The sequence below is a fragment of the Drosophila erecta genome, unplaced genomic scaffold, assembly GCF_003286155.1.
Source record: "Drosophila erecta strain 14021-0224.00,06,07 unplaced genomic scaffold, DereRS2 tig00000000-arrow-pilon, whole genome shotgun sequence".
NCBI lineage: Eukaryota > Metazoa > Arthropoda > Insecta > Diptera > Drosophilidae > Drosophila > Drosophila erecta.
In genome coordinates, this window is record NW_020825194.1 from 24030308 (window position 1) to 24042830 (window position 12523).

The 12523-nt window shown below is 42.9% G+C and overlaps 1 protein-coding gene across 2 annotated transcripts in view; it reads right to left on the reverse strand.

The window, feature by feature from the left end:
- Positions 1-1862: 1862 nt before the first annotated feature.
- LOC6553333 overlaps positions 1863-12523 on the reverse strand; it is a 29194-nt gene continuing 18533 nt past the window's right edge. For both annotated transcript variants that reach the window (XM_015154157.2, XM_001979270.3), the window contains exons 5-15: positions 5366-5479; positions 5143-5280; positions 4885-5022; positions 4711-4799; positions 4277-4404; positions 4073-4192; positions 3860-4005; positions 3617-3791; positions 3238-3557; positions 2671-2868; positions 1863-2605 (exon numbers count right to left, since the gene is read on the reverse strand). In XM_015154157.2, the coding sequence (XP_015009643.2) occupies positions 2502-2605; positions 2671-2868; positions 3238-3557; positions 3617-3791; positions 3860-4005; positions 4073-4192; positions 4277-4404; positions 4711-4799; positions 4885-5022; positions 5143-5280; positions 5366-5479 (1670 nt within the window). In that variant the 3' untranslated portion in view covers positions 1863-2501. The remainder of the gene's footprint in view (positions 2606-2670; positions 2869-3237; positions 3558-3616; positions 3792-3859; positions 4006-4072; positions 4193-4276; positions 4405-4710; positions 4800-4884; positions 5023-5142; positions 5281-5365; positions 5480-12523) is intronic.

Genomic DNA, 12523 nt, shown 5'->3' on the forward strand with positions numbered 1-12523 from the left:
TCACACATAAGTCGACTGCAGTAGGCCATACACAAAAACTGGATAAAAATTTAAGCATTGCTTTGTCTATTTACAAAAATATGTTTGCACGTTTTTGCTTGGGTTGGATTTATGTTTGGTTTGCCGTTTAATTAAGTGGCAGCTTTTAGAAACGTTCGAATACATTTGTGGAGGCCGTTTGGAACATCAATAACACGCTAAGGTTCTGACAATGACACAAGTAGACAACTTAGGCTGGATCCTGAGCCGATTCAGAATTTAAAGACGGGAAGGGTTGGGGGGTTCCGGGGACAGTAAAGTGTCTCAGTTTAACAATTGCAAAATAAATGAGAAAGCGGCTAGCAAATGGAATTTCTTGGTTGGAGTGATGGTGTTGGAGGATGGGCTTTAAAGCTGTCCCTTGACAATATTCAATATTTCGTTTGATTCATGTGTCTTCGGTTTTGTTCTTTAAAATGCTTTTATTATTATTTAATATGCTCGTATTTACGTTTTAAAAGCTGACAACAAATGGAAATGCCTATTTAAAGAGAGGTACACTAAAAAAAAATGTTCAAGCACAGCGTCTGCCACTTCGTCCGATCATCATTGTACATTTTTGTACATCTCATCTCGACTACTGATTTGTCTGGCCACAACGATATGGTGTGCTGCTTCTTCTGCCTTCCTGCTTCCGGTTCAGGTTCCGCTTCGGCATTTCCGTTTTCCTATTAGGTGTCCGCCTGCTGTTCGAGTTTATAATTCATTATCTTCGTATTTCTATATAAGTGTTGCTGAATGTATACATAGTATTTAGAAAGTAACCCATAGCTTACTCATCCGTACGCTACTGTGCATATCGGTGTCCTGCCCGCCAAGTCGTCGGTTCCCTAGCCACAATCCTTTCGTCCTTTAGCTAACTAGGAATTAGTTACATATGTATACACACACCGTACCGCGTACCGGGGTCAATTCGCATTTCATTCGCTATTTACATGGAACTCAAAGTTACGCTTCATAAATTTTGACTAGTTGCCTTGAAGGGGTCTCTTCTCTCTGCTTATGTCCTGGCTACTCCTTAATGGTTACTCGATACTCGTTATTAGTTCGCTTAGGTTTTCGTTTTGGAATTTGCGCAAAATGATTGCTTACTACATCGAGAGAAAAATGCTAGTTTTTGAAATCCTTTGGATACACTTGATCATCATTAATTCCTCGCTCAAACCCTAGCAGATGTTGTCTGTTTGTTCTTTTTGTTCTGTTTCTTCTGCAAATGCAGTCCGCTTTTGTGCTTCTATCAGAGATTTACACAGTTCTTTATTCTAGACCTATATCACCGCTTAATTGTCTTAAACACTCTAATTATTTTAGCATCCTTCGCTACCGACCTGACACCATCTGTCTTTCATTCGTTTGGTTGAGTCGTGAGTTCGTCTTTGTTGTTGTGTTGATTTGTTGTTTTGTTTGTGTCTTACAAAGTTAGTTGATTGATTATGAAAGTGGTGTGCCTCTACTTATTAAAGTTGCTCGAATCTCTCACTTTTTCTTACATGCCTACGTATGTATGCTTGCCAGTATATATAACTATTACAATGAATCATACAATATATGCGTACTTTGCAAGGTATTAATTATGTATTATGAAACCAATGCGATCCTATGCAAAACGTTATCCATTATATATACTCGTATGTATGTATGTATGCACGATTTTGCGTTTTTGTACATAAAAATATATTGTTTATTTATGCCATATTTATTTATGCTGAGCTGCACGCAGCGTTATAATCATGGAGCGGCCAACCATCGGCCATTTGCTTGTTTGTACATTTTGAAAGCATCGCGAAATCGGATTTTCACATTTATATTGTATAGTTTAAAATGTTCTGCGTTCGTCCTGTTTCTCATATGTACTTTGTTGTAGGAAACATTTGGGAAATTATATAAAAAATACATGTCATACAACACACTACAAGATGATTTCAAAAAAACGAAACGAAGAAGCTTTTAGCTTGTGTTCGTATAGTTATGATGTCTTTTCTCTGGTTGGTTTTATGTTCTAAACGCTTAACGGGTAATCGTACTATAAATAAATAGCATTTGCAGCATACTTGCGTTAATAGTGGCGCTACTTTTAGTAATAGACGCGTTTTACTAGGCCTAATCCAAATAGCGCTGACCTAAGGCTGTATTGCAAACCATTTTCAATATTGTGTGCTCCTGTGTGTCTTAATTATCGAAATCTTGTTTATTTTAAGCACTTAGAACTAAACAAAAGTGTGTATCATTACTAAAGAAAAAACAATACATTATATACAGCCAAACCAACGCAAAGTGGTTTGATTTCGTCTTACACATACTACACGAAATATACAATAAGTCTTAGATGTGTCTTGTATACATGTCGATCATAATGGGATTTGGTTTCGGGGAATTAGTGATGTATACGTAGCGCTTTGGCTTGTCACGCTTAGTTGCCTACATATGTACGTCTAGTTGTAGTTCCTGCCACTTGTTGTCCCTCAGCTGTGCAGTTGAAGCCATGACGCCATCGTCATCGCCACCAGGAGCAGCCAGTTGGCCAGGTGAACTTGCGCGGCACTGGCGCCAGTTTCGCCACATTTACCTGCGGTTCGGACATTCGGAGTTTTATGTTTCTGCATTTATTTAGGTAGTTGCGCAATTTCTCACCCAAAACTGACAGGTTGGCCTCCAAATGGTGATCGGGTGGCTTCTGAGTGCCGCGATAGCAGGCATCGCCCACTACCAACTTGGCAGCTGTGCCCTCCGTGGGTCGATAGGTCAGACACACTCCGTGCTTGCTGCCCTTGTGGCGCGCTATGATGTAGAAGGTGCTGTTCTCGCTCCAGGATCCGTGACAGGAGTACTCTGGATTAAATGAGGATGATATGATTAAGATTTCATTCTATACGGTATCATTAATAATACTGTAATGCAATGGTGTTAAATCAATTGTTTCTGTAGTAAAAGAGCTTTTATTTGAAGAAATACCATATATAGGATCAAGGAGTAAAATTGTGAGCAATGTTCACTGGTTAATGTGCACACTGTCTTTTAAATGATTGCTGAGAACTGAATGAGCGGCATTATTTATAACCTCCTACCTCATATTCCAAACTAAGTGAAATATGAAAATACTAAGCCTCAACTTAATCGTGACGGTAAGGAATTTATCAAAAGATACATCGACAAAGTGCCAATATAGATTACTCCCGTAATAAGGTGACATCTACTCACCCTCTTCACCATCCACGCTGCACAGCGGACTAACGTCTATCAAGTTCTCCGCCGTACAGCCCACCCAAAGCTGCCGCTGGGCATTGTAGTTGGGCACACAGCCGGGAACATCACGTCGATTCCGCGTGGCCACGAATCCCACGCTTGTATCACTGCTGTTGACCTTTTCCAGGACCAACGCCTCCTGCTGCTGCTGATGCTGCTGCTCCTGCGGATCCTTGGGTGCGTTGCGGCGACTGCGAACGGGCAGGCCTCGGGTATTGGCATGCCAGGAGCCGCGCTCCATGCGCTCCGCGTTTCGGAAACTCAACGAACTGTGTCTGTAACCATGGAGATAGATTAAGAAAAGTCAAAGGTGGCGGCCACACAAAGCACATACCCTTTATGTCCGAAATTTCCCGAGTCAGCGGCCTCGTGGTGGTGATGTCCGTGGCCCAGATGCGATTTTCCGTTGTGATTGCGCTTGTGGCGCGTGGCCAGGTACGGCGGTCCGATGGCGCCACGTAGCGAGTAGATGCCCTCCATGGGGCAAATGGCCAGGTCCGGATTGCTTGCTAAAAAACGATATTAACAAACGTTTGAGGAGGCTGGCAGAGGCGGCAGGCAAGTCGGTGCAGCTTACCCAGCAAGGTAATGTAGGCCATCTTATTGATGTCAAAGTGATCCGGTGCACAGGCATCCTCCAGGCGAATGGCAGGCTTGCCGGTCTGTATCTCGATGACGAACGTGTCCCGGCGGTAGAACATCATGCACATGAATCCCGATTGGCTACCGGCGGGCAAGGGGGTGAACATTGAAATCGGAGGCTGGGTATTTTCAATTTGGGGCCACTTACCACCCGGTGGTGTAGTGCACCACGGCCATCATTTCTGTCGGAGTCTGTTTATTTATTTGCTCGCACAGCGCACGTGTCTCCATATAGCCGTTGGGCTTAATAATGTGCACGGACCCGTCGCTGCAAAGTGGAAGTTCGGGTTCGGGTTCGGTTTCGTTTTCGATTTTGGATGACAACTTGGCCGCAGGCCTGATTGCTACTCACTTGGAATGATAATTGTAGACGGCATTGCCCATGAGGGCATGCCAGTGGCGGGGTCCCTTGAACCAGGCCGGGAAATCGCAGCGCTCGGCGATGGGCGGTTTTCGCAGCGACATGATACGTGAGCCAACCTGTGGGCGGCAGTTGGTTGGATTAGGAACTGGGCGTGGTCTTTGAACACTCGAAATAATAAATGTCAATGTTAAAGGAAGTTTTCTAGCTCCCAATAGACCGTCCTCAAAATTAAAAACATATATCAATGGGTTTATAAGCACACTGCATATTAATTGGTTATGCCAATAGCCATCTATGGCTATACGAACTATGCGCGCCAGTAAATTATTTTTTCGAGTGCAGTTAAGTGAAATGGCAGGTGAAGAGGGGGAGGCACTTTCGCAATGGGAGTGGGATCTGGACGGGGTGCGGAAAATGCTTACCTCGGCACTGTCTAAGCCATTGCAAGTGGCGTCGCCGGATTGGGCCAGCTTATATTCGGCATCCTTGGAGCTGAGCATACTGGGTCCGCCTGCAAAGGGTACAAGTGTACGCGTATTAGGGCCCAAACAAAAGTTCATCCTGTTTGCCCGGGGGCTGGCTGGGATGCTGCTTACCCATCAGCGAGGAGATTTTCTCGTAGACAAAGCAGCGATAGCGCTCCTCGTTCGAAATGGCGTGATGGTGCGAGACGAGACCGACCAAGTAGCGTGAGTTGCCATCCTTCCAGGTTGCCAGGCAAGTCAGCTCCTCGACTGCAGGAGCACCACCGAAAAGAAAGGAAGCAAGAAGGAAGGAAGGATGTTCGTCTTGAGCTCCGGCCAGGCACAGAAAGGCGATGAGTCATTGGCGCCTGCGGAGGAGGCGGTTCTTACCCGTACTCTCGGTGCCCTGGACATCGGGACAGGCCTGGAAGCTCAACAGGAGGCGGCTCTCCTCCGTGCAGCTCTCAATGTTGGACACCGGCGACTTGCACTCCCCGTGCCCGCGATTATACGTGAAGATGAAGGGTCCTGCGAAAGAAATGGTTGTAGATCCCCCTTGGCAAAGTCCCTGAAGTGCCCCAAGTTCCTGGCGGGGCTTGGGTGGCCTACTCACCCTTGAGCGGACACTTGACCGGCTCGGCGCTCTCCCGGAAAAGCGAGTAGAGCAGGGCATCGCCCGGAATCTGGTCGCAGAGATTCTGTAAAGTCTCACGGCCCTTGCAAAAGTCTGGGGGACATGATTATTTTAAAAGCACAAATAAAAATTCAATTAATGCAAATCGCAAATTAGATGGTCGTTGAACACAGAACACACAGAAGTAGGAAAAAATAGTAGTAGTAGTTATAGAAGTGGTGGTGGTAGTAGTAGCAGTATTAGTAGTAGAAAGCAGTAGGGTTTTTAGTGGGAGCAGAGTTGGTAAGTAGTAAACTGTACTAAGTAATAGCAAAACATTAAGGTAAGGGCATGGTTGAAAGGAAATCAAGTCTACAAAGGGCTAGGGATGTGAAAATTATGTTTTATATATATTTTTATTTTTTGGTTTTTTCTTTTTTTTCAACTCTTTGTTGAGTGCCGCACTGGAAGCTGCCCTGCTACTGGGCTGTTGGGATGTTGGACTGTTGGGATGTTGGGATTTCTCATGCGGGGCCATCGCCAAGCATGCCATTTAAATTGCACAGAAATTTGTTTAATTAAGTGGCCGCTGATGCTGATGGTCCGGGAGAAAATTGCGCAAATAAATGACGAAATGGAGCTTTAAATCAGCAAAAATGTCGCAAGTCGAGCGTTGCGAGTTGCTTTTGCTGTGTGGAAAGGCAAAGGCAACTTGCCACCGCGGTCATGCCCCCAGCTTGGAGCTTCCAGTGCGGCACCGAGTGGAGAAACAACAACAATTTCTGTGGAAATGTGTAAAAAGCAGCGGTAAGTACAATACATAAGTAAGATAAGTATGTAAGTTCCAGAAAAATACAACAAAAAAATATATAGGAGACAACAAAGAAAGAGGCAAACAAACCAAAGGCGGTAAGGAACAACAAACCAAAGACTTATGACGTTCACAGAAATAACTTAAAGACAAGAGTTTTTCATTTTCAGCGGCTGTGGAACTCCTTGGGCTGTGGAACTGCACTGCCCAACTTTTGTATTGTAAACTCAACTGAAAGGCACGACACGTTCAAAAAAAGAACCGAAAAGCAAAAACACACACTTGGTTCATCTTGTTCTTCCGGCTCTGAAACCAAAAGCACGGGATCTGGATGGTTTTTGGATTGGCATTGAGATTGGGATGGGGATGGGGATTGGAAGTGGAATTCGGATAGGCCTTTCTGTGGTAGTGGAAGGTGGAAATGGGCGGGGAAACAGAGGCAATTCAGGTCGTAAAATAATGTTAGTGCCTGGTAGGGCCGTATATAAGGTAGTTGTTGCTAGAGCAAGCATAACATTTGAATCAACTAAATAATAATAACAAACATTTACTCATGATGAATAAATTGGGTAATCGGTGGTTCATGGTTTCTTTATGGCAAACGCGAGAGATATATGTGGCATATATATGGCATATATATGTTTTTGTGGTAAAGGGTCCTCTCTTTTCGTTTTCTTTTTACTGGTAAGAGTTGTAGAGTTGTGGGTGTAAAGTTAATTGTAACTAAAATCCGTTTCGTATAAGTATACACCAACAGATACAGATACAGATACAGATATGGGCTAATATATACATAAACACATTCAGGCATTGTTCTCAACAGTACAAAATGTTTACAGCTAAAAAGACACACAACAAACGGTTTTGTATTCGTATTTGGTTTTTATTCAACTTTTCTTTCAGCAAATTGAATTGTTTCAGTTGGTTTCTTTAGCATTACACAGGCTACGGCAAGGAACTCAAAAACAGGCACACGCAGAGTCGCAAAAAGAGTAAAATAATTATGAAAAAAGTACCAATTACGTATGTAATATGTGTGGTGTAAAAAGCCAGGATATGCAGGATACACTCGGGTGTAATCGACTGAATTGGAGAGATGGGTGGTTGGGATTTCAGGTTTTCAGGACCGGCCTTGTGGCGTTTTTGAGTAATGATTGTAATTAAGTAGCAACTACACTTTATGAGTTATACAAGGCACAAAAGAAAGGTGTACAGTGGGCGTGGCAGTGTATGAGTGTCGTGTGTCATGTGTGTGTGTGTGTGAGTGTGGGTGTGGGTATCGGATGTTGTTCATATTCATTTTTTGGAATGTGTGTGTGTGTGCGTGTAATGGTCAAATACTACGGAGAAGCGTTTGTAGCATATATATGGGAGTATATCATGACAAGGCAAAAAACGACATCACAGACATGAAAACGTAAGAAAAAAATGTAAAATAAATTATAATACTTTTGCAGTTGGTTTTCGGTATTCTCTTTACGATTTTTTTTTTGTGTTTTTTTTTTAGTTGTTTGTTATTTTTGTATTGCGGTCAGACGGACCGTTAAGCGCAGAGTTATATTAGATAGCCGGGCTAAATTGCAGTATACAGCAGAGTATAGTGGCCCAAAAACATTCTAACGCACACGCACAACACGAACAACAATGATAAACGAGAGACACACACAGCTAGGAGGAGGAACAACAAAGGATTGAACCAACCAACGAACTAACGAACGAACGAACGAACAAACGACACAATTGTAACTTATGAGTAACCGAGAGCAGAAATTGTTGAGTTTCATGTTAAAATTACATTAATTAAATTACACACATGTATGTACAGAACGTAGGGAGTACCGACTGCACTGAACTCAACTGACATGAACTGAACAGAACAGAAGTAAGCTGAATGGTAACTAATTAAACAACAACAAAGCAACTGAGGAAACCAAAAAATCGAAACAACCAAAGCTGGGGAACCGAACTGAAAAGGACACAAACACGGACACACAGAAAGGAAAGAACAACACAGAATGGTGAACCCATAGAGCAAATAGTAGTACGAATAGTAGTAGTAGGGTAGTAGTAAGGTAAAGTAGTAGTAGGTTGTTAGGTTAGGTAGAATGTAGTAAGAAGAAAGTACAATAAGTAATTGATAAATGAGACAATTATACTAGCGGTCATCGGGCAGCCCATCCCAACATTTCATCATCATATCATCATACAAAGATGTACTCGATATATATTCGTGGCTAGATACATATCACTTTGCTGTGGTTCGTTATCTTTCTTCTTCTCATTTTTTCACATAGGCATGTGCAAAGGAGCACAAATTTAGCTGAAATCCTTTCTTGTTGACATCCACAAAATTGAATTAGAAAACAAAGTATGACAGAGAGTAGGTAAAGTAATGAGCACATGGCTTTCTATACAGATGTGTCTCGAATTCGCTTTCGTAGGCTCTATGGAAACCAGTGAATTTTCCTGTTTTAATCCTTTTTTTTATTAAAGCGAAAACAGAACTCAAAAGCGGGAGTTGTGAGGGATTGTGGTGGGTATTTCGGGTGCGGTTGGGTGCATTTTGGGGATCGGACAACTGAAGGAAACTTAACAAACCGGTAAATGAAATTCGAAAGGCATTCTTTTTGAAATGGAATGGGCATTTGGGTTGTACGATTTCCAAGAGCTTGGCAGACTCGATCTGATTAGGTAAAAAAACAAGGCAAGAATTATTTCCAAAAACATTATTAACCATAATAAGGAGATTTACAAACCGTTCGCTCGGATCACAATCAAATTTGAAGCTTAATAGAGGAAACATTGGTGAACTGAGAGGTATGGAGTTATATTACAAGTGTGTTTATGTACATCTCTTCATGCACCGCTACCAATCTTGGAAATCCTACTTTCAACTTCGTCACACGCCGAAGCTCCAGATTTGGGTTAATCTTCGTTTGTTTTACTTTAACTCGCTCATGGTTTTACTGTACAAAGTTGATGATGATTTTTGTTAGCAGTGGATTAATATAAACATTAATAATCATAATCATGTACAAATACAAAGAGTTATATATAATATTCAAAAAACAAAATCAAAGCGTCTCAATTGGTGACAACGAACAGTATCTCAAAAGTAACCGAAAATCAAATCAATCAGTAGTAAATATGTATGTAAGTATGTATGTACCAACAAACAAACACAATTAAATATCTGTACAAGAGAATATATGGAAATTGGACCTTTATTTACAGCGTTGTGTGTAATTGTTATTGTCATTGTTCATATTCACATTTCTACGACTGTCGTTTACGGGGAGGTTATCGCCTCTGCTTCTGCTTCTAAATCAGATTATACTTCCGATTCGAATTGTGCCTCTGCTGATGATGATTATTTTATGTGGCTACGCGAAGTTATTGTTTGCAGTTCTGTCGAATTTGGCTTTAATGCTAGTTTATGGTATGCAGCTCTCCTCTACACTCCCCAATTTCCCAAAATATTCGGCAAGGGACTACGGAGGCTAGACACGCAAAGATAAGTGAGCCGGGCATAAAAATAATAAATAAGTATCAACAAAACACAAAACACAGAACCTAACCGTAGCCGTAACCGTAACAAAACAAGGCATACAAATTAAGACGAATGGGGTTTAAGGCACGAATTTTATGCGCATACAATACTAGGTACAAATAGACGTGTATCCACCAAATTGACAATGGAACCGAACTGTGGCGGATGGCAAATAACCGGGCCAAAGCGGCACCGACCAGGATGGTCTGGATGGCTTGGATGGCTGGATGGGCTGGATGGTACGGGGCCACGAGGAGCCCGAATGGAGCGACAACAAATTAATAGAACAATCGGGCACACCGACGACAGCGAAACGGGCAAAAATGAATGAGCACATAAAATATTGCATAAATAAATGAAATGAATTGAAATGAAAATGGCAATGTGAAAATATACGTATGCATGGGGGTCATGGCGGTGTGTGTGTCCATGCCGGCAACACACAAAAACAACAATTGGCAACACGGTGTGTGTTTGGCCAGGAGCGTTGAGAGATTTTCTTTTCCCCCCACACCCCCACACTCCCACACCCGCTTCTGTTGCGGGCCAGGACCCGGGGAAAACACTCGAAATTGGTTGACACCCCGGGCGCCTGACGCCACTGAATCGCCCCGGAATCGGAATCCGGAATCCGGCTCTGTTCCCGGGTGTCCCTAGGTAAATAAGTTTTTATGCTCGGTATTCGGTATTCGCGCTCTATATGTATGTATATATATATACACATGGACATATACATATATTATATATGTATGTGTGTACACGCGGCGAAAACTGTACCAACTCACGCAGGGCCCCAGAAAAAAGGCGGAACACGAAGGAAAAGTGGGCACATGAAAATGCCAAAAACTATATAAAATAAAATAAAATAAAACTCGGTGTCGGACTAGGATCGGGGTTGAGTTGGGTTGCCTGCGCCTCCTGGCCTGGCCCCACTAACAAATTACCCAGTCAACGTCCAGGTGAAAACTCCCACCCACACACCCCCTTTACACCCACACGCACACCCACTCCCACCCCCACCCCCAAATGGAATGGCAATGCCCTGTTACGTGTGCGTGTTGTTATTGTTGATGGTTTTGCCTCCCTACTTTTGGTTTTTTGCTTTTTTGCTTTTTTGCTTTTCCGAAGCGGGCACAAAAGGCATGGCAAACATTTTTACCGACATTTGATTAAATTTAAATATTCTTGCACCGAAATTGGCGAAAGCATGTCCTGTTATGTTGTAACACCAAATAACATAATACAAATTATGAGGGCCCGAGGAATGCGAGTGTGCGCTGAACGCCCAAAAAGATAAACTCATAATAAAATGCCCAAAAGAAGTTGGCGGATGCGGCGAAAAGAGATGATGCTTGAATATTTTGGCGGAAAAAATGTGAAAACGAAAACTCAAGTAGAGGGCACCTCCTCGCAGCGCCGAGTGCTCGGATGCCGTAGTTTTGCTTAATTATTTTAATTATTTTCATATACCGCCTACGCTTCTGCGCTGCAATTAAAACGCTGCGGCCTGGCCTTCATTGAGTGCCCATCACCCCGGCCTAGGCTTCGTTTTCATTTTTTATTCCAGGGTTTTTCCGCTTTTTCCGCTTTTTGCTGGCGGAGTGCAGGTGGAGTGCAGGTGGAATTGGAAATGGAAATGGAGGCAGGTGGCTGGGAGGGAAATTGGTATGCAAATGCTGCCTGGCAGCCCGTCACCGGCTACACAAAATGTCTGACTAAAAGCGCTCGCAAAAAAGCGGTAAACATAATTAAGGGGGGCAGTGAAGATTGGGTGGCGGATTGCAGGGGTTCGGGGGGCGTGCGGCGGCGTGCGGGTCGAGTGGCTAGTGATACTCGTACTATCGTGTGTAGTTTGTACTCGAAAATGCAATTTAAATGGCAGTTAGCAAACGCCCCGAAGTATGCAATTGCTTTTGATGGCTCGCATTGGATTATCATTGATGCCAATGAATCGAAGGATTCAGGAGTCGGGCAGCAGACTTGTTCATTTGATTGGCAGCTCGCTTACACGCACTTTGCCTCTCTGGCACACCCAAGGCCGAAATAATAGGGCCAACACCTCGACATGGGTTTCTTTTAGGTTATTTGTGTTTTTTCTTCTTGGGCGGCAATCTACGAGTACACTCAAGTGATATTTAAATGAATGACATGAAGGTATACATAATTTAAGCTTAGCTATATAAAGTTTTGAACTTCAATATTTAATAGAAATACCTCCCCAAACAAAGCCTTATGTGAAGCTATTATTTCGACCGAGAGTGTCGATTCGCCGGTGTGTGCGTGGGTGTGTGGAAAACCTTCCATATCCTTTGATGCCCGACACGAGTGAAAACGACACTACATTAGCCTTATAGCAATTAACAAGGCTTTCCCTGCTAATCCCGTATGTACAAGTTTTCAGTAATTGAAACTGTCGACTGTCTAAGCCCAATTACAGTCTGCCAAGCCAGATGCAGATACATTGTTTCCCTGTGTGTTTGCTGTGGGCTATAAAAATGACTGAAACTGTCGTAATTGAAAGCAACTTTATTATGCCGTTGCTGAAAGTCTCAATTTAAAGGCCTTAAATGGCAAAATGCATAGGATGAGTCCTTGCAGCGTTTTCAGTTTTCCGTTTTCAGTTCTCAGTTTGCCGAAGGGCTTGCTCTTTTATCCAAAGCTGAAATTTAATCTCGTGTTTGTGTGCGCGCTTGTGTGACAATCTAAACAAATAATGATTTAATAAAGCACAGGCACACACGCACGCAATTCCATTGTACTATTGATACCATTGTTTTACGGTCTGCTAATCAAAACC